Source organism: Centropristis striata, chromosome 14 (assembly GCF_030273125.1).
Source record: "Centropristis striata isolate RG_2023a ecotype Rhode Island chromosome 14, C.striata_1.0, whole genome shotgun sequence".
Taxonomy (NCBI): Eukaryota; Metazoa; Chordata; class Actinopteri; order Perciformes; family Serranidae; genus Centropristis; species Centropristis striata.
In genome coordinates, this window is record NC_081530.1 from 37,007,112 (window position 1) to 37,031,011 (window position 23,900).

Genomic DNA, 23,900 nt, shown 5'->3' on the forward strand with positions numbered 1-23,900 from the left:
GATATATATCTCTATAGATAGATAGATGGATAGATATATATCTCTATAGATAGATAGATGGATAGATATATATCTCTATAGATAGATAGATGGATAGATATATATCTCTATAGATAGATAGATGGATAGCTATATATCTATATAGATAGACAGATGGATAGATATATATCTATATAGATAGATAGATGGATAGATATATATCTCTATAGATAGATAGATGGATAGATATATATCTATAGATAGATAGATGGATAGATATATATCTCTATAGATAGATAGATGGATAGATATATATCTCTATAGATAGATAGATGGATAGATATATATCTCTATAGATAGATAGATGGATAGATATATATCTCTATAGATAGATAGATGGATAGATATATATCTCTATAGATAGATAGATGGATAGATATATATCTCTATAGATAGATAGATGGATAGATATATATCTCTATAGATAGATAGATGGATAGATATATATCTCTATAGATAGATAGATGGATAGATATATATCTCTATAGATAGATAGATGGATAGATATATATCTCTATAGATAGATAGATGGATAGATATATATCTCTATAGATAGATAGATGGATAGATATATATCTCTATAGATAGATAGATGGATAGATATATATCTCTATAGATAGATAGATGGATAGATATATATCTCTATAGATAGATAGATGGATAGATATATATCTCTATAGATAGATAGATGGATAGATATATATCTATATAGATATATAGATGGATAGATATATATCTATATAGATAGATAGATAGATGGATAGATATATATCTCTATAGATAGATAGATGGATAGATATATATCTCTATAGATAGATAGATGGATAGATATATATCTATATAGATATATAGATGGATAGATATATATCTATATAGATAGATAGATAGATGGATAGATATATATCTCTATAGATAGATAGATGGATAGATATATATCTCTATAGATAGATAGATGGATAGATATATATCTCTATAGATAGATAGATGGATAGATATATATCTCTATAGATAGATAGATGGATAGATATATATCTCTATAGATAGATAGATGGATAGATATTCCTCCCGCATGTATTCTGATCATGTTCTGATGCATTTCATTGGCCAAGAGACCGAAAATAGGTGGAAAAAACTACAAATACTACAAAATGACGTATCCGCTGTCCCGGCCTTAATGGTAGAGTGACGCAGCAGCGCTCCTGGTTTTAATGGTAGAAATGCGGTAATGCTTTCCTAGCGTCAATGGGTTAAAGTATAAATCTGAACTCTTGTTTCTTCTGTTACACAGTTGAGATTCATTGGGATTTGTGGGTTAGGGCCCATACAGCCGGGCCCCTGCAGGACCGTGTCCCCGCTGTGGGACAGTCTTCCTGTTTCAGCCTTGTAGAACCTGATAATGTAATAAATTCCCGTTAATGTAATAAAAATCTGCACTTGAGTCCAGTGAAAATGTAATAAAACCTGATGATGTAATCAGAATCAGAATCACTTTTATTGTCACTGTACCTGGGTACAATGAGATTAATAAACAATCACCAAGTCAGTGTGAGAGACAATGTCTCAGAAATAATAATATACAAACAGACATAAGGACATAAGGTGCACACTTTGAATTGCAGCAGTGAAAAATAAATATGGTCCATATACACGTGAGATATTGCACAAGAGGGAAGATCAGTTCATACTGCAGTTTAGGGAGACTATGGCCTTTCACTTCCCGATAATGTAATAAAAATCTGCACTGGAGTCCAGTGAAAATGTAATAAAACCTGATAATGTAATAACTTCTCAATTATGTAATACACTTTTTACCAATAATGTAATAAAGTATAACATTAATGGAGGTTATTACATCATCAGGTTAGCCTTCATACCAAGTCCTGATAATGTAATAACTAATAATATATTGTAATAATGTAATAATGTAACATTACTGGTTCTAGTGGTGATTCTGTGTATCTCTAGCGCCACCAACAGGTCAAAGGTGAATCTTTATTAACTTTTGACCCGTTCATCCGTTTTTCACCAACGAGGTATCCATGACAACGAATGATTCAACAGCTTCTAGAGATCTAAAGGTGCTTGGCTGTGACAACCAATCAAACTTAATGTAACAAAAAAAATGTAAAAATAAAATAATAACAAATAATTTTTCAGTGTAGTTTTTTGTAGAATAAAAGAAACCAAACGAAGTGGCGCCTCCGGCGGCTCTGAGCCTCGGGGAGAACCAGGAGGAGTTCTGGAGGATTAATCCAACTACAACATATGATAATATAATAATAATAATAATAATATATTATTATATATATAATAACACGGACTGAAACCCGGAGCGGACACTGACGAGACCTCTTCCTCATCAGGAGCCGCGGGCCGCCATCTTGAATTCCCCGAACCGGCATTTTTTTGATTTGCTGGTCGGTGGGCGGGTTCGAGACCGGAAGTATGACAGCATCACTACAACAAGTCTGAATTTCATAATAAAAGTCATAGTATAGCATGTCTGAATTTCATAATAAAAGTCATAGTATAGCATGTCTGAATTTCATAATAAAAGTCATAGTATAGCATGTCTGAATTTCATAATAAAAGTCATAGTATAGCTAGTTGTCTGAATTTCACAATAAAAGCCATAGTATAGCATGTCATCTGAATTTCAGAATAAAAGTCATAGTATAAAAGAAATTACTCTTAATCAAGATTAATAATTTTATTGAAGGAAAACAACGGGAGAATTTTGCAGATTTGAAACTAAAACCAACTGAATATGAAATAAAACCAATGTCAGCTCAGTTAAAAAGCTCAAAAAATAATAATTATAATAATAATAATAATAATAAGTGAAACTTTGTAAACATCAGAAAACTGAAAATATTCCCAAACCAACTGAAGCAGGAAGTCCATATAAGGTGTTGTTGTTTATTGTTGATAAAACATCAGATGCAAACTTGATGTTGACATTTAATCACCATAAAAAGCATTAAAATAATTTAAATAATTATTTTGTTTCCATTAAAAACATAAAAAGAAAATAAAAAAAGTTTAAAAACGAGTCCTGGGACCTGATTGGCCGGTCGGACTGTGATGTCATCGTCTCAGAGTCTTTAAAAACAAATCTGGATCCCGTCAGTTGATTGGCTCGTAGGCCGCCGCTGAGGCCGAGGCCGCCGCCCTCTTCAGGACGCAGACGCAGACTCCGCCCACCAGCAGCAGCAGCAGCGGCGTGCCCAGGCCCACCGCCATCATGGCGAGCACCAGCGGCGAGAAGGAGTCCACGGGCGGGTCGCCGAGCAGCACCGCCCTGAAACATGATTTAAGGTGGACACACTCATTTAAGGTGGACAGACTCATTTAAGGTGGACAGACTAACTAATTTAAGGTGGACAGACTAACTAATTTAAGGTGGACACACTCATTTAAGGTGGACAGACTAACTAATTTAAGGTGGACAGACTCATTTAAGGTGGACAGACTGACTGATTTAAGGTGGACAGACTCATTTAAGGTGGACAGACTCATTTAAGGTGGACACACTCATTTAAGGTGGACAGACTAACTAATTTAAGGTGGACAGACTGATTTAAGGTGGACACACTCATTTAAGGTGGACACACTCATTTAAGGTGGACAGACTAACTAATTTAAGGTGGACAGACTGATTTAAGGTGGACAGACTGACTGATTTAAGGTGGACAGACTCATTTAAGGTTGACAGACTGATTTAAGGTGGACAGACTGACTGATTTAAGGTGGACAGACTGATTTAAGGTGGACAGACTAACTGATTTAAGGTGGACAGACTAACTGATTTAAGGTGGACAGACTCATTTAAGGTGGACAGACTGACTGATTTAAGGTGGACAGACTCATTTAAGGTGTACAGACTGACTGATTTAAGGTGGACAGACTCATTTAAGGTGGACAGACTAACTGATTTAAGGTTGACAGACTGATTTAAGGTGGACAGACTGACTGATTTAAGGTGGACAGACTCATTTAAGGTGGACAGACTGACTGATTTAAGATTGACAGACTGGTTTAAGGCGGACAGACTGACTGATTTAAGGTGGACAGACTGATTTAAGGTGGACAGACTGACTGATTTAAGGTGGACAGACAGATTGATTTAAGGTGGACAGACAGACTGATTTAAGGTGGACAGACTGACTGATTTAAGGTGGACAGACAGACTAATTTAAGGTGGACGAGTCTCCAAAAGTCTCCAATAACACCAGAAAAAGTGACTTTTAAAAAAAATAGCCGCTAGGGGGTCTGAAAAGTTGCTAAATCTAGTGACAAAGTCGCTAAGTTGGCAACACTGCTCCACACACTCAACTGCAGGCTGAATCACGTTACCTTAACACACTGAGGCCTGAAAAACCGCTGGGCGATTTTAAAATAAGCCTCTACATTTCTGGAAATTCTTGAAAAATTCTGGAAAAAAAAGTGTCAACTCTTCTACTGAATAATAGATTTTTCAGCCTCTGTAGCAGATAGAAATGAAATATATATATATATATATATAAAGAGAAGTATCTGAGAGCTTATACAAATACTACAGAACAACGTATCCGCTGTCCAGGCTTCAATGGGTTAAAGACGATCTACCGCTGTTCAGGGACGAGGCAGTGCTGCGTTTGGGGGCGCTTGAAAAAGTGGAAATAGGAGCATTTGTTTCTGAATCGTACACACACACACACACACACACACACACACACACACACACACACACACAGGGTTCGGAACTCGTCTCTCAGCTGTAAAACAACAAATAAATATGATAAATAAATATAATCTATAATGTTGTCATGTTCCCTGAGTTTTTGTTTTTGGAAAATCCAATAAAATAAATAAATAAATGTATTTATATATATATATATATATTTATATATAATGTGACTTAAAAACTTTGTCATAACAATAATAATAATAATCTGTCTTCAGGATTAAATTATATTATAATAATGATAAATAATAAAAACAGGTCAATCACTGAAATAAAGTTTAAGTTTTTATTTACAATAAAATTCAAATGATAAATATCACGATTATACTGGAATAAATTATAATAATTATATATCTGACTGAGATTAAATCACATAATAATAATAATAACAATAATAATAATCATGACGATAAAATAATAACACAAGTTATACAACAATAATGTAGCAGCAGCAACTTTATACAGTCGGTTCTGTTTACGGATCAACAAATAGTTCAGGTTCCTGACGGTCCCATGTTCTCTGGTTCTACGGTTCCGTTGTTATATTGCGTGGTGAACCTGAGACCTCCAGGTTCAGGTCTGGAGGTTCCTGGAGGTCCTGGTGGGTATCAGGTTCAGGTCTGGAGGTTCCTGGAGGTCCTGGTGGATCTCAGGTTCAGGTTTGGAGGTTCCTGGAGGTCCTGGTGGATCTCAGGTTCAGGTCTGGAGGTTCTTGGAGGTCCTGGTGGATCTCAGGTTCAGGTCTGGAGGTTCCTGGAGGTCCTGGTGGATCTCAGGTTCAGGTCTGGAGGTTCCTTGAGGTCTTGGTAGATCTCAGGTTCAGGTTCCTGATGATGTCTAGACATTTGGAGAACAAAGACAGGAGGAAACGGTTTGTTCTCCACATTTCATGTTCTGCATCATATAGTTTCTGATTTTTTCAGTAAGGAACAGAACTTACGGCGCCACAAGGGGGTCCAAGGTTCCCAAGGTTCCACGTCCTGCTGGTCTTTGGCCTCGGTTCCTGACAGTCGATTCAGGTTCGCCTCCCGACTGCCACCTTAGGATCGCCCTCCTCGGGTTCTACCTTCTCTGGTTCTGCGTCCTTGGGTTCTGCGTCCTCGGGTTCTGCATCCTTGGGTCCTACCTCCTGGGGGCCCGCCGGCAGCCCCTCGGCGGCGTGCAGCTTCATGTGTCTCTTCAGGTGTCCGGTGACGGTGAAACTCTTGCCGCAGACGGAGCAGCTGAACGGTTTCTCTCCGGTGTGGACTCTCATGTGGATCTTCAGACTTCCCTTCTGGGCACAACTTTTCCCGCAGACGTTGCAGCTGAAAGGTTTCTCTCCCGTGTGGACCCTCATGTGTTTCGTCAGGTCTCCTTTCTCAGCGCAACACTTCCCGCAGAAGGGGCAGCTGAAGGGTTTCTCCCCCGTGTGGACCCTCATGTGTTTCTTCAGGTCTGTTTTCTGGGCGCAGCCTTTCCCGCACACGGAGCAGCTGAAGGGTTTCTCCCCCGTGTGGTACTTCATGTGTCTGTTGAGATGTTCTTTGACGTGGAAGCTTTTGCTGCACACGGAGCAGCTGAAGGGTTTCTCTCCGGTGTGGATCCTCATGTGTCTGGTCATGTTCCCTCTGCCGCTGAAGTTCTTCCCGCAGAACAAGCAGCTGTACGGTTGCTCTCCGGTGTGGCACCTCATGTGCGCCGTTAGCGAGCCGCTGTCTTTGAACGTTTTGTCGCAGCCGGTACACGGGAACGGTCTCTCGCCTGTGTGGTCTCTGATGTGTCTGTTCAGGTTTCCCTTCAGGCTAAATCTTTTCCCACAATAGGAGCAAGGAAACGGTCTCTCCTTCATCGTGGATCCGGTCTCGTCATCATCGGCGGTGGCGTGTTTCTGAGGCTCCGCGGCCGACCGGGCCTCGTTCGATTGGGACCAATCGCTGTCGTCCGTCTCTGAAGAGTCCGGAGAATTGTCCTCGCTGACGGGCTGCAAGAGAAGATGTGGACCGTCGGTCCTGAGTGGTCCTGGTCCTCCACAGTCGGTCCCGAGTGGTCCTGGTCCTCCACAGTCGGTCCTGGCTGGTCCTGGTCCTCCACAGTCGGTCCCGAGTGGTCCTGGTCCTCCACAGTCGGTCCTGAGTGGTCCTGGTCCTCCACAGTCGGTCCCGAGTGGTCCTGGTCCTCCACAGTCGGTCCTGGCTGGTCCTGGTCCTCCACAGTCGGTCCCGAGTGGTCCTGGTCCTCCACAGTCGGTCCTGAGTGGTCCTGGTCCTCCACAGTCGGTCCTGAGTGGTCCTGGTCCTCCACAGTCGGTCCCGAGTGGTCCTGGTCCTCCACAGTCGGTCCTGAGTGGTCCTGGTCCTCCACAGTCGGTCCTGAGAGGTCCTGGTCCTCCACAGTCCTCTCCAGCAGCTTCTGTTTCCATGTGTTCAGTCTGTGTGTGATGAAGCTGTGAGGACTGAGGTTTCTCTTCTTCATCTTCACTCTTCACAGGGACACGAGTGAAGGAGAACTTGGTGATATCAGCCTCCTCCTCTATCAGCTCCTCTTTAATGTGTGGGGGCTCTGGCTGCTCCTGGTCCTGGTTCTGGTCCTGGAGCTCAGGAGGAACCCCTTCCAGCTGCTGGACGTCTGCAGAGAACAATAAAGACAAACAGGTTTAAGTTCTGCAGCTGCTGGACCGGTTTAAGCTCCTTCAGGCACTCAGAGGTCAGGAACCGAGCTTGTGACAGCGACAAATTTACAAGAAAGAAGAGAAAATTGAAAATTGATAATTCTTATAGCCCCTTTCATAGAGCCGTCTTACAAACGTCCCGACATATCGCTGTAAAGATCTGTGTCGGCTTTTATCCTCAGAGTGTTCATAGTGATCCCACAACGGAAAAGTGATATTCTGTCCTTTCATAGAGCAGCAGCAGAGCTAACAGGCAAACAGTTAGCTCTGTAGCAGTACAGTGTGTATGTGCTAACAGGCTAACAGTTAGCTCTGTAGCAGTACAGTGTGTATGTGCTAACAGGCTAACAGTTAGCTCTGTAGCAGTACAGTGTGTATGTGCTAACAGGCTAACAGTTAGCTCTGTAGCAGTACAGTGTGTATGTGCTAACAGGCTAACAGTTAGCTCTGTAGCAGTACAGTGTGTATGTGCTAACAGGCTAACAGTTAGCTCTGTAGCAGTACAGTGTGTATGTGCTAACAGTTAGCTCTGTAGCAGTACAGTGTGTATGTGCTAACAGTTAGCTCTGTAGCAGTACAGTGTGTATGTGTCCAGTTAGTAGAGGTGGGGGGAAAAATCGATACAGCATAGTATCGCGATATTTTGCGTGGCGATATAATATCGATTCATGGCCGCCAAGTATCGATACTTTTTTGTCATAATTAATGGAAAAAATGAAGGGAATTCTTTGGTACTTAAAATGAAATCAATAGCTTTTTTGACCCACTAGATGGTGCTGTTGAGTATTATTCTGGTGAGGTCAGTAGAGGCGACGGTCAGCGTGACAGAAGAAGTTGGTACAACAAAGATGGCGGCTCCGGAGATAATAAATAAGGAGAGCCCCGTCCGCGTTAATGTCAAGCGTGTGGATTTATTTTGGATTTTTTTAACAAGGAAGGGACGAATGAGATAGAAATGACACATGGAGTTAGCAAGGAGTGCCGCATGAAAATAAAATATGCATGAAAATAAAATACTCGGGGAAAACAACGGACCTGCGGGCTCATCTAACTCCTCCATCCTGAGATCGCATCAACTGATGACGCCAAAGCTAACGCTACATCAGCGCTACCGAGAAACCAGCCGACAAAACTGCCTCTCAACTCAGAACGCGCAAAGGAAATAACACAATCCGTTGCTGTCTTCATGTGAAAGACTTGAGGCCATACAACGCTGTGGAAACGATGTTTTAGCTCCATGAAGACACTGAACCAGGTCTGTGACTCCGTGGAGACGTTATTTCACGGACACAGCTATATAATATATATATATATATATATATATATATAAAGCTATACACATGAGGCACGTTTGGGAACAGCAGATATACTTGAGATAACTTTCTATAACGATAACTTTAAGATTCATATGTGACTCTAACGGCTCACTGTGTGACAGAAGACTGGAGGCGTCTGTCTCACGTTCTTTAGACTCCAGCAGAACATGAAAGTCTCTCCGGAGCAAACGCTGCATGTTTGATATCAGTTCAGTTTGACTGAATACTTTGTTGGTCAGTCTGTGGGTTTGACTCATTGTGGAGAAATAAAAAGACTGTCTTATTTGACAAAACAATTATTGATTTAATTTAATTTTGTGGACACAAAATGCAGTTAAATAAGTAATTTTAAACCGTAAAATCGCAATATATTGTATCGCAATACTCACCATATCGTGAAATGCTTAAAATCGCAATAATATCGTATCGTGACTCAAGTATCGTGATAAAATCAATGTACAATGTACAACGGACAGTTGTGATTGGCTGTACGTCGTGGCAACCGGCTGTAGTCATAGCAACGCTTGGCTGTAGCAAAATCAACGTTAAAGTTTTGTGCAATTGTGTGCTAAGCAGCAATAACCTGCTTTTTATTCAGACTCTGAGGGTGTGGACTCCTGTAAACGTACATAAAATATGAGAATAATTGTGTTTCTGTTGGATATGTGTGTATAAATACACAAATACACATACAGAGAAATGCTTATGAGATAGCTTACAAGTATGTATATATATATATTATATACATACATACATACACACACACACACATATATATATATACACACACACATACATAAATACTTATATTTTCACTTAAGTGTGTGTATTTGTGTATACACATAGAATAAATATATACACATATATGTGTATATATAGATATAGATATACACATATATATATATACATATATATATATACATGTACATATATCCAAGTTTTCGGTGGTCAGAGCTGTAAGAACTACATCTCCCATGAGGCTTTGCTGCCGCTGCTGTGCTAGAGGCTCATGGGAGTTGTAGTTCTTAGCTGGTAGCAGCGTTTCTGCTGTTGAATCTGACTTTTAATCTGGTTTTGTGTCTTGTTTCTGTCCGGAGCTGCAGAAAGTCACACTGAGACAGTTTCCGCTCAGCTGGGAGGTTAGCATTAGCCACATTAGCATGTCCCCGGTCCCCCCGGTCCTCCCCCGGTCCTCACCCGCTCTGTGCAGCCGGACTTGGGGCTTGAGCACGGCATCGAGCAGCCTCCTCTGGCGGCAGACCTCCCGCTCCGACCGCTCCGCTCGCTCCTCGTACTCCGCCACGGTTTCCTCCAGCAGAGCGACGATCTCCTCCGCCGCCGCCGCGAGCCGCTCGGTGAGCAGCGACCTCAGCGCCGCTTCTCCTCCTCCTTCCTCCAGCCGCAGCAGGAGGTCTGCAGCGGCGGCGCTCATCCGCTCATGGACCGAGACCCGCAGCAGCTGCAGCCCGCACATCCTGCTGACACACCAACACACACACACACACACACACTAACACATCCTGCTGCTGCTGGGACAAAGACACTAACACACAGTAAAACACAGTAAAACACACACAGTTCCGCTCGGAGGAGGAGGAGGAGGAGGAGGAGGAGGAGGAGGAGGAGGAGGAGCAGCGCCCTCTGCTGGAGCGGAGGAGAACTGCGGCCGACCGGCGACTGATGATGATGATGAGGTGTTTAAAAACAAACAAACAAACGAACTGGAACTGTATAAATTCACTGCAGGGTTCTCAACCTGACCTTAAAGAACCTTCAGTGACACCAGTAGAACCTCAAATAAACGAGATCTATTACTTTATTATCCAACAACGGAGAAATTCATCCTCTGCATTTAACCCTTAAAAAAGCAGAGAACACACCTTAAAGAACCTCACTCTGTCTTATATATTAGGAGAACCTTAAAGAACCTCACCCTGTTTGATACATTAGGAGAACCTTAAAGAACCTCACCCTGTCTGAGACATTAGTAGAACCTTAAAGAACCTCACCCTGTCTGAGACATTAGTAGAACCTTAAAGAACCTCACCCTGTCTGATACATTAGTAGAACCTTAAAGAACCTCACCCTGTCTGAGACATTAGTAGAACCTTAAAGAACCTCACCCTGTCTGAGACATTAGGAGAACCTTAAAGAACCTCACCCTGTCTGATACATTAGGAGAACCTTAAAGAACCTCACCCTGTCTGATATATTAGGAGAACCTTAAAGAACCTCACCCTGTCTGAGACATTTAGTAGAACTTTAAAGAACCTCACCCTGTCTGATACATTAGTAGAACCTTAAAGAACCTCACCCTGTCTGATACATTAGTAGAACCTTAAAGAACCTCACCCTGTCTGAGATATTAGTAGAACCTTAAAGAACCTCAGCCTGTCTGATACATTAGGAGAACCTTAAAGAACCTCACCCTGTCTGATATATTAGGAGAACCTTAAAGAACCTCACCCTGTCTGAGACATTAGTAGAACCTTAAAGAACCTCACCCTGTCTGAGACATTAGTAGAACCTTAAAGAACCTCACCCTGTCTGAGACATTAGTAAAACCTTAAAGAACCTCACCCTGTCTGAGACATTAGTAGGACCTTAAAGAACCTCACCCTGTCTGATACATTAGTAGAACCTTAAAGAACCTCACCCTGTCTGAGACATTAGTAGAACCTTAAAGAACCTCACCCTGTCTGATACATTAGTAGAACCTTAAAGAACCTCACCCTGTCTGATACATTAGTAGAACCTTAAAGAACCTCACCCTGTCTGAGACATTAGTAGAACCTTAAAGAACCTCACCCTGTCTGAGACATTAGGAGAACCATAAAGAACCTCACCCTGTCTGATACATTAGGAGAACCTTAAAGAACCTCACCCTGTCTGATATATTAGGAGAACCTTAAAGAACCTCACCCTGTCTGAGACATTTAGTAGAACTTTAAAGAACCTCACCCTGTCTGATACATTAGTAGAACCTTAAAGAACCTCACCCTGTCTGATACATTAGTAGAACCTTAAAGAACCTCACCCTGTCTGAGATATTAGTAGAACCTTAAAGAACCTCAGCCTGTCTGATACATTAGGAGAACCTTAAAGAACCTCACCCTGTCTGATATATTAGGAGAACCTTAAAGAACCTCACCCTGTCTGAGACATTAGTAGAACCTTAAAGAACCTCACCCTGTCTGAGACATTAGTAGAACCTTAAAGAACCTCACCCTGTCTGAGACATCAGTAGAACCTGAAAGAACCTCACCCTGTCTGAGACATTAGTAGGACCTTAAAGAACCTCACCCTGTCTGATACATTAGTAGAACCTTAAAGAACCTCACCCTGTCTGAGACATCAGTAGAACCTTAAAGAACCTCACCCTGTCTGAGACATCAGTAGAACCTGAAAGAACCTCACCCTGTCTGATACATTAGTAGAACCTTAAAGAACCTCACCCTGTCTGATACATCAGTAGAACCTGAAAGAACCTCACCCTGTCTGAGACATCAGTAGAACCTTAAAGAACCTCACCCTGTCTGAGACATTAGTAGAACCTTAAAGAACCTCACCCTGTCTGAGACATCAGTAGAACCTGAAAGAACCTCACCCTGTCTGATACATTAGTAGAACCTTAAAGAACCTCACCCTGTCTGAGACATCAGTAGAACCTTAAAGAACCTCACCCTGTCTGAGACATCAGTAGAACCTTAAAGAACCTCACCCTGTCTGAGACATCAGTAGAACCTTAAAGAACCTCACCCTGTCTGAGACATCAGTAGAACCTTAAAGAACCTCACCCTGTCTGAGACATCAGTAGAACCTTAAAGAACCTCACCCTGTCTGAGACATTAGTAGAACCTTAAAGAACCTCACCCTGTCTGAGACATCAGTAGAACCTGAAAGAACCTCACCCTGTCTGATACATTAGTAGAACCTTAAAGAACCTCACCCTGTCTGAGATATTAGTAGAACCTTAAAGAACCTCAGCCTTTCTGATACATTAGGAGAACCTTAAAGAACCTCACCCTGTCTGATACATTAGTAGAACCTTAAAGAACCTCACCCTGTCTGAGACATTAGTAGAACCTTAAAGAACCTCACCCTGTCTGAGACATCAGTAGAACCTTAAAGAACCTCACCCTGTCTGAGACATCAGTAGAACCTGAAAGAACCTCACCCTGTCTGAGACATCAGTAGAACCTTAAAGAACCTCACCCTGTCTGAGACATCAGTAGAACCTGAAAGAACCTCATCCTGTCTGATACATCAGTAGAACCTTAAAGAACCTCACCCTGTCTGAGACATCAGTAGAACCTTAAAGAACCTCATCCTGTCTGATACATCAGTAGAACCTTAAAGAACCTCACCCTGTCTGAGACATCAGTAGAACCTTAAAGAACCTCACCCTGTCTGAGACATCAGTAGAACCTGAAAGAACCTCATCCTGTCTGATACATCAGTAGAACCTGAAAGAACCTCATCCTGTCTGATACATCAGTAGAACCTGAAAGAACCTCATCCTGTCTGATACATCAGTAGAACCTTAAAGAACCTCACCCTGTCTGAGACATCAGTAGAACCTTAAAGAACCTCACCCTGTCTGAGACATCAGTAGAACCTTAAAGAACCTCACCCTGTCTGAGACATCAGTAGAACCTTAAAGAACCTCACCCTGTCTGAGACATTAGTAGTAGTGACTCTATTTCTTCTCCAGTCAAATAGACACAAAACAACGAGGACGAAGACACAAAATGACACAATGTAACAAGAAAAAGACTCTAAAACAGTTATAAATACACAAAACTCCTAAAAAGAGGAACAAAATCACCACAAAGACACAAAACAATAAAGATAACTGCAGAATGACTGAAAGTAGACGCAAAATAACTACAAATAGATCAAAAACGATTAAGAATAGATGCTAAACCACGACACCTGTATATACCTGTCATGTGTCTCTTGATACCTTTTATATATATATATATATATATACATATATATGTATATATATATGTATATATATATATATATATATATATATATATATATATATATATATATATCTTTTATATGAAGTCACCAGTTTATGGCCCGTAACTACTTATTGTGGTTTGTTTTCTTCATTTGTTTTATTCACTGAGTTATTTTCACAGGCTTCATTTTCCTGCCTTTCACAGTTACTATTTTCATAAATAACTGTTACAAACTTTTGTAAGGCATTTATTTTGGTTGATCAGGAGGCAGATCCTACTGAAAAAAATAACGAGGAAATAGTCAAAATATCAAGAAAAAAGTCGAAGTCACGAGAAAAAAGTCAAAATGGAAAAAAAAAGTCGAAGTCTGGAGAAAAAGTCAAAATAACGGGAAAAAAAGTTGAACTCATGAGAAAAAGTCAAAATGAGAAAAAAAAATTAGAAATCATGAAAAAAAAGTCAAAATAAGAAGAAAAAGTTGAATTCACGAAGAAAAAATGAAAGTTTCTCTCTTTAATTCACCTACATTTGGATGCTATCGTACACTGTAAAAAACAACAACTGTTGTTTTTACGGTAAAAAAAACAGCAGCTGTGGTTGCCAGAGCTTTACCGTAATAAACGGTGCAACTTTTTCTAATATTACGGTAAAATTATATTAACACTGTTGATTTCATGTTTAAGAATAAATAAAAAAAGTTTTTCCATCAAAAGAAACGCTGTTCTGCCATATAATTGACAAGAAAATACTTCATAAATGCTGCATAAATTATAGATTTTACCATTAAATATTACAGTATATTTCTGTTAGAGATATGGTGTTTAGTACATTTAACAGTGAGAAAAAGTATTTTTACCAAAAATAAATGCAAAAACTACAGTGATGCTTGTATATATATTGCATTAAATACATATTGCAGAGTATTTTACAGTGGAGTAATGTATTTTTTTAAACTGTAAAAAATCCTGTTTTGTCTGATATAAACATTTACAGTGTTTCATTGTTACTGAAACTGAATTAACTCATTTATCATTTTACGTCTTTTACTGTCATGGTTTAGCAGTTTCCCACATTTTTTACAGTGTGCTGCTCATTTTATTCCTAACCAGGATGCTCATTCATTTCTTACCACTCTCATCAATATCCATGTTTTTTATCATTGGCAGGTGATTAATGGTTAACCATTAATGGTCTCCCAGAGGTCCCAGTGGGTGTTCGGCTTGTGAGTTGGAACAGTCGTGGTCTTGGGGGCCAAATAAAGTGATCCAAAGTAGTGGGGCAGCTTATCTAGAAATAATAATAAATAAGATCATCAGTGGTCCCAGCACGGAGCCCTGAGGCGTCCCACCTGGTCCTCACTGACTGTTAACATCTGAAACTGCTGCATGAACTCATAATAAACTGTCAAAGTGGAGCAGCGTAGCTAGAAATGATAGAAGGATTGTGCATTTTATGATAAAAGCATCAAATCTGGTACACAAAGACGTATAGAACAAAATTAGATGTGGAGGCACGACGGAGTTTCAATATGGCGGCCATTATCAAGATGGTCATTTTATGTCTTTTTTAGTCATTTTGTGTAATTTTGTGTCCTTTTTAGTCATTTTGTCTGTTTTTGACAATTTTTGTCTTTTTTTGATATTTGTCTTTTTTTAGTCATTTTGTCTTTTTTAGTCATTTTGTGTCTTTTATTAGTCACTTTGTGTATTTTTTTTTAGTAATTTTGTCTCGTTTAGTAATTTTGTGTCTTTTTCTAGTACTTTTGTGTCTTTTTTTTAGTCATTTTGTGTCTTTTTTCCCCCCAAGTCTTCGGCTATAAGTGAACCAAATTTATTCATTTATTTATTATATATTGTTAATGTGAAATTTAATCTAAAAACAGTCGTCACTGGCGGCCATCTTGAAAAATGGCCGCCATATTGACAATTTGTCGTGCCTCCACATCAAATTTTTTTCTATGTCTTTGGCTACAAGCATACCAAATTTGACGCTTTTATCATAAAATGCACAATCCTTCTGGTTATCTGCCCCACTATAATGTATTTTATTTTATTGTATTTATTTCTCTTTTGGTTTTGTCTCTTTTTTGTAGTTCTTCATTCTAATGTGCCGTTTAAAAAACAATAATGTGGAAAACAGCTGTGGAATAACTTATGTCTTGTATTGATGCTTATGAATGCTGATTTCCACTAGAAAAAAATGTTTAAAAAAACAGACAGGAAAAGAAAAATGTGTTTATTAATCAGCTGTTTATTAACCAACAAAAGTTTATTTACAGTTTTAGAACGCAGACGCAGTGTTGCATGATGGGACGTTACATCTTTACTGAACGGGTTAATATTTTAGTTTCAGAGGTCGTTGTCATGGTGACGACCTGTTGAAACCTGCACACAGTTTAATGCTAAGCTAAGGGCTAAGCTAACAGTTTGTTTCACAGCAGAACCGGGACCAGGACCAGAACCAGGACCAGGACCAGAACCAGAACCAGGACCATGACCATAACCGGGACCAGGACCAGGACCAGAACCAGAATCAGAACTAGGGCCAGAATCAGGACCAGAACAAGGGCCAGAACCAGAACACGGACCGGAATCAGGACCAGGACCAGAATCAGGACCAGGACCAGGACCAAGAGGGAGGTCACAGCAGGTCAAAGGTCACAGCTGGATGAAGTCAGAGTGAACTCCTTCCTGTCTCTTGAGGCTCGTCGTCCCAGCGGCGGCATCCTTGGTGGCGTCCCTGGCAGCCCGTTCTCCGGTGTGGACCTTCATGTGCGAGTCCACGGATCGTTTCTCCTGGTAGCTTTTCCCGCAGATGGGGCAGCTGTAGGGTTTCTCGCCGGTGTGCGTCAGCATGTGCCTCTTCAGGTCGATCTTCTGGACGAAGCCTTTGCTGCAGAGTGGACAGCTGAACGGTTTCTCCTTCTTGTGGAACCTCTCGTGTGTCTCCAGTGAGATCTTCTGCCGGAAGCGTTTCCCACAGAGGCTGCAGATGAACGGTTTCTCGCCCGTGTGGATCCTCATGTGGGAGTCCAGGTTGCCGATCTGCCGAAAGGTTTTCCCGCACACTCTGCAGGTGTAGGGCTTCTCTCCGGTGTGGATTCTCTTGTGCACGTCCAGGTGCTGGCTCATGGTGAACTTCTTGCCGCAGACATCGCAGGAGTAGATCCGTGGCTTCCCTCCTGTGTGGCTCTTGATGTGTCTCTTCAGGACAGTGTTCTCGATGAAAGTCTTCCCGCAGAACTCGCAGATGTACGGTCTCTCGCCGGCGTGCAGCTTCATGTGTCTCTCCAGAGAACCCTTCCTGGGGAAGTCCTTACCGCAGTCTTTGCAGCTAAAGGGTTTCTGTCCGGTGTGCGTCCTCATGTGGATCTCCATGTCCCTGAAGTTGATGCCGCAGATGTCGCAGATGCGGCTCGTTTCCCGGTGGCTCTGGATGTGGAGCTGCAGACTCTCCGAGGACTCCGACTGCTCCCCGCAGACGCCGCAGTGAAAGCCGGGATCGTTTAGGTGAGTCTCTGCGTGCCGCACAAAGTTGCCTTTATTGTGGAAGGCGTTCCCGCAGACGGTGCAGCGGTGAGACGGAATCAGACTCGGTTTCCTGCGGCGGCTCCCGGTGGCGGCGTCCTCTGGAGGATCGTGGATTCTGGCGTGTCGCCTCAGCTCGGCGCTCTTGCTGAAACCTTTCTCGCAGACTTTGCAGCTGAACAGTGTCTCTCCGTCGTGGGACTTCATGTGGCGCTCCAGAGATCCGGCGTGGCTGAACTCTCGGTGGCAGACGGTGCATCTGAACGGTTTCTCCGCCGTGTGGATCCTCATGTGCGTCACCATGTTGCCCTTCTGGTTGAAACCTTTCCCGCACACGTGGCAGCTGAAGGGTTTCTCTCCGGTGTGCAGCCGGCGGTGTGTCTCCTGCGCACGAATCGACGGGAACTTCTTGCCGCAAACGTCGCAGGTTTTGCTGCGGTCGCGGTGCGTTTGGAGGTGGAGCCTCAGACCGGCGCCGGACTCCTGGCGCTCGCCGCACAGACCGCAAAGACTCTCCTCCTCCTTGGAGTGTTTCTCCACGTGCTTCATCAGGAAGCCTTTCCTGTCGAAGGACTTCCCGCAGACCCGGCAGCAGTGAGGCGCCGTTTCTTCGTCGTTCTCCTCCTCGTCCTCCTCGTCGCCGGCCGGATCGTCCGGATCAGAAACATCCTCTGGTCTAGAGGAAGTGCCGGGCTGAGGGTTCTGCTTCAGACGTTCTCCGTCTGAGAAACTCCGGACGCCGATGGAGAGACAGAACTCTGCAGAGAAGAAGAAAAAAAACATCGTAATTATTTAAATATTTTCAACAATTAAAATCTGATTCATGAAATCATTTTATATTTATAGTCGGACGGTTAAAACCGAGGCGTCAGAAAGTTTTAACTTCAGTAACATGTTCCCATTAGTTTCAGTGTTAACAGATACTCCAAAACCCCAGAACATCTCTTTCTGGACCTGGTCCCAGACCGGCTGAAGGTTCTGGGTGGACCTTGGGGGCCCCTAACAGGAGGGTCCAGATCCTGATCAGCAGGATGTCTCTGAGCCCAGAACCCCTTCTCACTGTCTTAGGACCAGAGGAGACAGACCTGTACGTCCAGAGCTCCTGCTGAAGGGGGGCTGCTGAACAGTCCTGCAGGGACCCACCATGACCCTGATGCAGCCAACAGGACCTGGATCTGAATCAGGACCAGGACCTGGATCTGAACCAGGACCAGGACCTGAATCAGGACCAGGACAAGGACCAGGACAAGGACCATGACAAGGGCCAGGACAAGCATAAGGATAAGGACCAGGACAAGCATAAAGATAAGGACCAGGACCTGGATCTGAATCAGGACCAGGACCTGAATCAGGACCAGGACGAGGACAAGGGCCAGGACAAGGACCATGACAAGGGCCAGGACAAGGACCAGGACAAGGGCCAGGACAAGCATAAGGATAAGGACCAGGACAAGCATAAAGATAAGGACCAGGACAAGGGCCAGGACAAGGGCCAGGACAAGGGCCAGGACAAGGACTAGGGCAGGGACAAGGGCCAGGACAAGGGCCAGGACAAGGACTAGGGCAGGGACATGGGCCAGGACAAGGGCCAGGACAAGGGCCAGGACAAGGACTAGGGCAGGGACAAGGGCCAGGACAAGGACAAGGACCAGGATGAGGGCCAGGACTAGGGCCAGGACATGGGCCAGGACAAGGACAAGGGCCAGGACAAGGACCAGGACAAGGGCCAGGACAAGGACAAGGGCCAGGACAAGGACAAGGACCAGGATAAGGGCCAGGACAAGGACTAGGGCAAGGGCCAGGACAAGGACTAGGGCAAGGGCCAGGACAAGGGCCAGGACAAGGACCAGGACAAGGACCAGGACTAGGGCCAGGACAAGGACAAGGGCCAGGACAAGGACTAGGGCAAGGACATGGGCCAGAACAAGGACTAGGGCCAGGACAAGGACAAGGGCCAGGACAAGGACCAAGAAAAGCAGTTTTTGTACTCAGTACTGTAAATAAACTGCAGTATTTGTACTCAGTATTGTAATAAACTGCAGTATTCGTACTCAGTACTGTAAATGAACTGCAGTATTTGTACTCAGTACTGTAAATAAACTGCAGTATTCGTACTCAGTACTGTAAATGAACTGCAGTATTTGTACTCAGTACTGTAAAGAAACTGCAGTATTTGTACTCAGTACTGTAATAAACTGCAGTATTTGTACTCAGTACTGTAAATAAACTGCAGTATTTGTACTGAGTACTGTGTAAATAAACTGCAGTATTTGTATTCAGTACTGTAAATAACCTGAAGTATTAGTACTCAGTACTGTGTAAATAAACTGTAGTATTTGTACTCAATACTGTAATAAACTAGTATTTGTAGTCAATACTGTAATAAACTGCAGTATTTGTACTCTGTACTGTAAATAAAATTCAGTATTTGTACTCAATACTGTAATAAACTGCAGTATTTGTACACAGTACTGCGTAAATAAACTGCAGTATTTGTACTCAGTACTGTGTAAATAAACTGCAGTATTTGTACTCAGTACTGTGTAAATAAACTGCAGTATGTGTACTCAGTACTGTGTAAATAAACTGCAGTATGTGTACTCAGTACTGTACATAAACTGCAGTATTTGTACTCAGTACTGTGCAAATAAACTGCTGTATTTGTGCTCAATACTGTAATAAACTGCAGTATTTGTACTCAGTACTGTGTAAATAAACTGCAGTATTTGTATTCAGTACTGTAAATAAACTGCAGTATTCGTACTCAGTACAGTAAATGAACTGCAGTACTTGTACTCAGTACTGTAAATAAACTGCGGTATTTGTACTCAGTACTGTGTAAATAAACTCCAGTATTTGTACTCAGTACTGTGTAAAGAAACTGCAGTATTTGTATTCAGTACTGTAAATAAACTGCAGTATTTGTACTCAGTACTGTGTAAATAAACTGCAGTATTTGTACTCAGTACTGTAAATAAACTTCAGTATTTGTACTCCATACTGTAATAAACTAGCATTTGTAGTCAATACTGTAATAAACTGCAGTATTTGTACTCTGTACTGTAAATAAAATTCAGTATTTGTACTCAATACTGTAATAAACTAGTATTTGTAGTCAATACTGTAATAAACTGCAGTATTTGTACTCTGTACTGTAAATAAAATTCAGTATTTGTACTCAATACTGTAATAAACTAGTATTTGTAGTCAATACTGTAATAAACTGCAGTATTTGTACTCTGTACTGTAAATAAAATTCAGTATTTGTACTCAATACTGTAATAAACTGCAGTATTTGTACACAGTACTGTGTAAATAAATTGCAGTATTTGTACTCAGTACTGTAATAAACTGCAGTATTTGTACTCAGTACTGTGTAAATAAACTGCAGTATGTGTACTCAGTACTGTACATAAACTGCAGTATTTGTACTCAGTACTGTGCAAATAAACTGCTGTATTTGTGCTCAATACTGTAATAAACTGCAGTATTTGTACTCAGTACTGTGTAAATAAACTGCAGTATTTGTATTCAGTACTGTAAATAAACTGCGGTATTTGTACTCAGTACAGTAAATTAACTGCAGTACTTGTACTCAGTACTGTAAATAAACTGCGGTATTTGTACTCAGTACTGTGTAAATAAACTCCAGTATTTGTACTCAGTACTGTGTAAAGAAACTGCAGTATTTGTATTCAGTACTGTAAATAAACTCCGGTATTTGTACTCAGTACTGTGTAAATAAACTGCAGTATTTGTACGCAGTACTGTAAATAAACTTCAGTATTTGTACTCAATACTGTGTAAATAAACTGCAGTATTTGTAGTCAGTACTGTAAATAAACTGCAGTATTTGTACTCAGTACTGTGTAAATAAACTGCAGTATTTGTATTCAGTACTGTAAATAAACTGCAGTATTTGTACCCAGTACTGGGTAAATAAACTGCAGTATTTGTATTCAGTACTGTAAATAACCTGAAGTATTAGTACTCAGTACTGTGTAAATAAACTGTAGTTTTTGTACTCAATACTGTAATAAACTAGTATTAGTACTCAGTACTGTGTAAATAAACTGTAGTATTTGTACTCAATACTGTAATAAACTAGTATTTGTAGTCAATACTGTAATAAACTGCAGTATTTGTACTCTGTACTGTAAATAAAATTCAGTATTTGTACTCAATACTGTAATAAACTGCAGTATTTGTACACAGTACTGCGTAAATAAACTGCAGTATTTGTACTCAGTACTGTGTAAATAAACTGCAGTATTTGTACTCAGTACTGTAATAAACTGCAGTATTTGTACTCAGTACTGTGTAAATAAACTGCAGTATGTGTACTCAGTACTGTACATAAACTGCAGTATTTGTACTCAGTACTGTGCAAATAAACTGCTGTATTTGTGCTCAATACTGTAATAAACTGCAGTATTTGTACTCAGTACTGTGTAAATAAACTGCAGTATTTGTATTCAGTACTGTAAATAAACTGCAGTATTCGTACTCAGTACAGTAAATGAACTGCAGTACTTGTACTCAGTACTTTAAATAAACTGCGGTATTTGTACTCAGTACTGTGTAAATAAACTCCAATATTTGTACTCAGTACTGTGTAAAGAAACTGCAGCATTTGTATTCAGTACTGTAGATAAACTGCAGTATTTGTACTCAGTACTGTGTACATAAACTGCAGTATTTGTACTCAGTACTGTAAATAAACTTCAGTATTTGTACTCAATACTGTAATAAACTAGTATTAGTACTCAGTACTGTGTAAATAAACTGTAGTATTTGTACTCAATACTGTAATAAACTAGCATTTGTAGTCAATACTGTAATAAACTGCAGTATTTGTACTCTGTACTGTAAATAAAATTCAGTATTTGTACTCAATACTGTTATTAACTAGTATTGTAGTCAATACTGTAATAAACTGCAGTATTTGTACTCTGTACTGTTAATAAAATTCAGTATTTGTACTCAATACTGTAATAAACTGCAGTATTTGTACACAGTACTGTGTAAATAAACTGCAGTATTTGTACTCAGTACTGTAATAAACTGCAGTATTTGTACTCAGTACTGTGTAAATAAACTGCAGTATGTGTACTCAGTACTGTACATAAACTGCAGTATTTGTACTCAGTACTGTGCAAATAAACTGCTGTATTTGTGCTCAATACTGTAATAAACTGCAGTATTTGTACTCAGTACTGTGTAAATAAACTGCAGTATTTGTATTCAGTACTGTAAATAAACTGCAGTATTCGTACTCAGTACAGTAAATGAACTGCAGTACTTGTACTCAGTACTGTAAATAAACTGTGGTATTTGTACTCAGTACTGTGTAAATAAACTCCAGTATTTGTACTCAGTACTGTGTAAAGAAACTGCAGTATTTGTATTCAGTACTGTAAATAAACTCCGGTATTTGTACTCAGTACTGTGTAAATAAACTGCAGTATTTGTACTCAGTACTGTAAATAAACTTCAGTATTTGTACCCAGTACTGTATAAATAAACTGCAGTATTTGTACTCAGTACTGTAAATAAACTTCAGTATTTGTACCCAGTACTGTATAAATAAACTGCAGTATTTGTACTCAGTACTGTAAATAAACTGCAGTATTCGTACTCAGTACAGTAAATGAACTGCAGTACTTGTACTCAGTACTGTAAATAAACTGCAGTATTTGTACTCAGTACTGTGTAAATAAACTCCAGTATTTGTACTCAGTACTGTGTAAAGAAACTGCAGTATTTGTATTCAGTACTGTAAATAAACTCCGGTATTTGTACTCAGTACTGTGTAAATAAACTGCAGTATTTGTACTCAGTACTGTAAATAAACTTCAGTATTTGTACCCAGTACTGTATAAATAAACTGCAGTATTTGTACTCAGTACTGTGTAAATAAACTGCAGTATTTGTATTCAGTACTGTAAATAAACTACAGCATTTGTACTCAGTACTGTGAATAAACTGCAGTATTTGTGTGTTTTGCAGTAAATGTTCGTGGTGTTCCTACACGAACCTCTCCTTTCGGCTGCAGGTTCTGGTTCGGTTCCGGGTTCGGCTGGTCCAGCGGGCTGCTCCGGTTCTCTCTCTGCCGCCGTGGAGACTCTGTAGGCGGACAGGATGAGGTCCAGGGCCGCGGCGAGCCGCTCCGTCACCGCCGCCTTCAGCTGCTCGGTGTCCGGCTGTCGACGCTCCGTCAGCAGCTTGAAGATCTCCGCCGCCGCCGCCGCCAGATGCTGGTCGATGGCCGCCCGCAGGCCCTCGGAGCCGGGGCTGTCGGTGTTCCGGGTCCCGGGGCTCCGGGTCTCGGTGCTCTCGGACGGTTTTTTGGACATTTTGGCGGAATTTCCACCGAACAAAGAGGAGAATGTAAACAATGCGAGCCCACTTCCGGGATCCCCAACACAACGTCTTTGCGTCAGACGTCGACGTTGGATACGTTCGGATGTGACGTCATTTCATCAGCGTACGGCTCAATTTATTTTATAGTTTTGTTTACCGACTTTGTTTTGGACAAAATATGATTATTTTTGATGAATTATACGTCATGTTTTTTTGTTGTTGTTTTTTTTCTGTAACCTGGCAATCTCATTTTGTGTCTTTTTTTGTCAGCCAAAAGCCTGAAAAATAAATAAATAATCTATCTGA

General features: G+C 41.2%; 1 protein-coding gene across 1 annotated transcript; it reads right to left on the reverse strand.

Moving 5' to 3' along the window:
- Window positions 1–5,144: 5,144 nt before the first annotated feature.
- LOC131984461 (uncharacterized) lies at window positions 5,145–23,868 on the reverse strand. Its single transcript, XM_059349275.1, has 6 exons — window positions 23,269–23,868; window positions 16,366–17,989; window positions 10,493–10,502; window positions 9,929–10,235; window positions 5,706–7,372; window positions 5,145–5,602 (listed from the first exon to the last, which is right to left on the reverse strand). Exons 1-5 carry the CDS (start codon window positions 23,585–23,587, stop codon window positions 5,781–5,783), a joined length of 3,852 nt encoding a protein of 1,283 aa, XP_059205258.1. The 5' UTR covers window positions 23,588–23,868; the 3' UTR covers window positions 5,145–5,602; window positions 5,706–5,780.
- Between the last annotated feature and the right edge of the window lie 32 nt (window positions 23,869–23,900).

What these genes read in the sequence shown, in the direction of transcription:
- LOC131984461 (XM_059349275.1), bottom strand. Translation starts at nt 23,587, where the DNA reads ATGTCCAAAAAACCGTCCGAGAGCACCGAGACCCGGAGCCCCGGGACC. An exon ending in ACCTGCAGCCGAAAGGAGAG is followed by an intron (nt 17,990 to 23,268) that starts GTTCGTGTAGGA and finishes TCTTCTCTGCAG; the next exon opens with AGTTCTGTCTCTCCATCGGC. An exon ending in AGTCCGGCTGCACAGAGCGG is followed by an intron (nt 7,373 to 9,928) that starts GTGAGGACCGGG and finishes TGTTCTCTGCAG; the next exon opens with ACGTCCAGCAGCTGGAAGGG.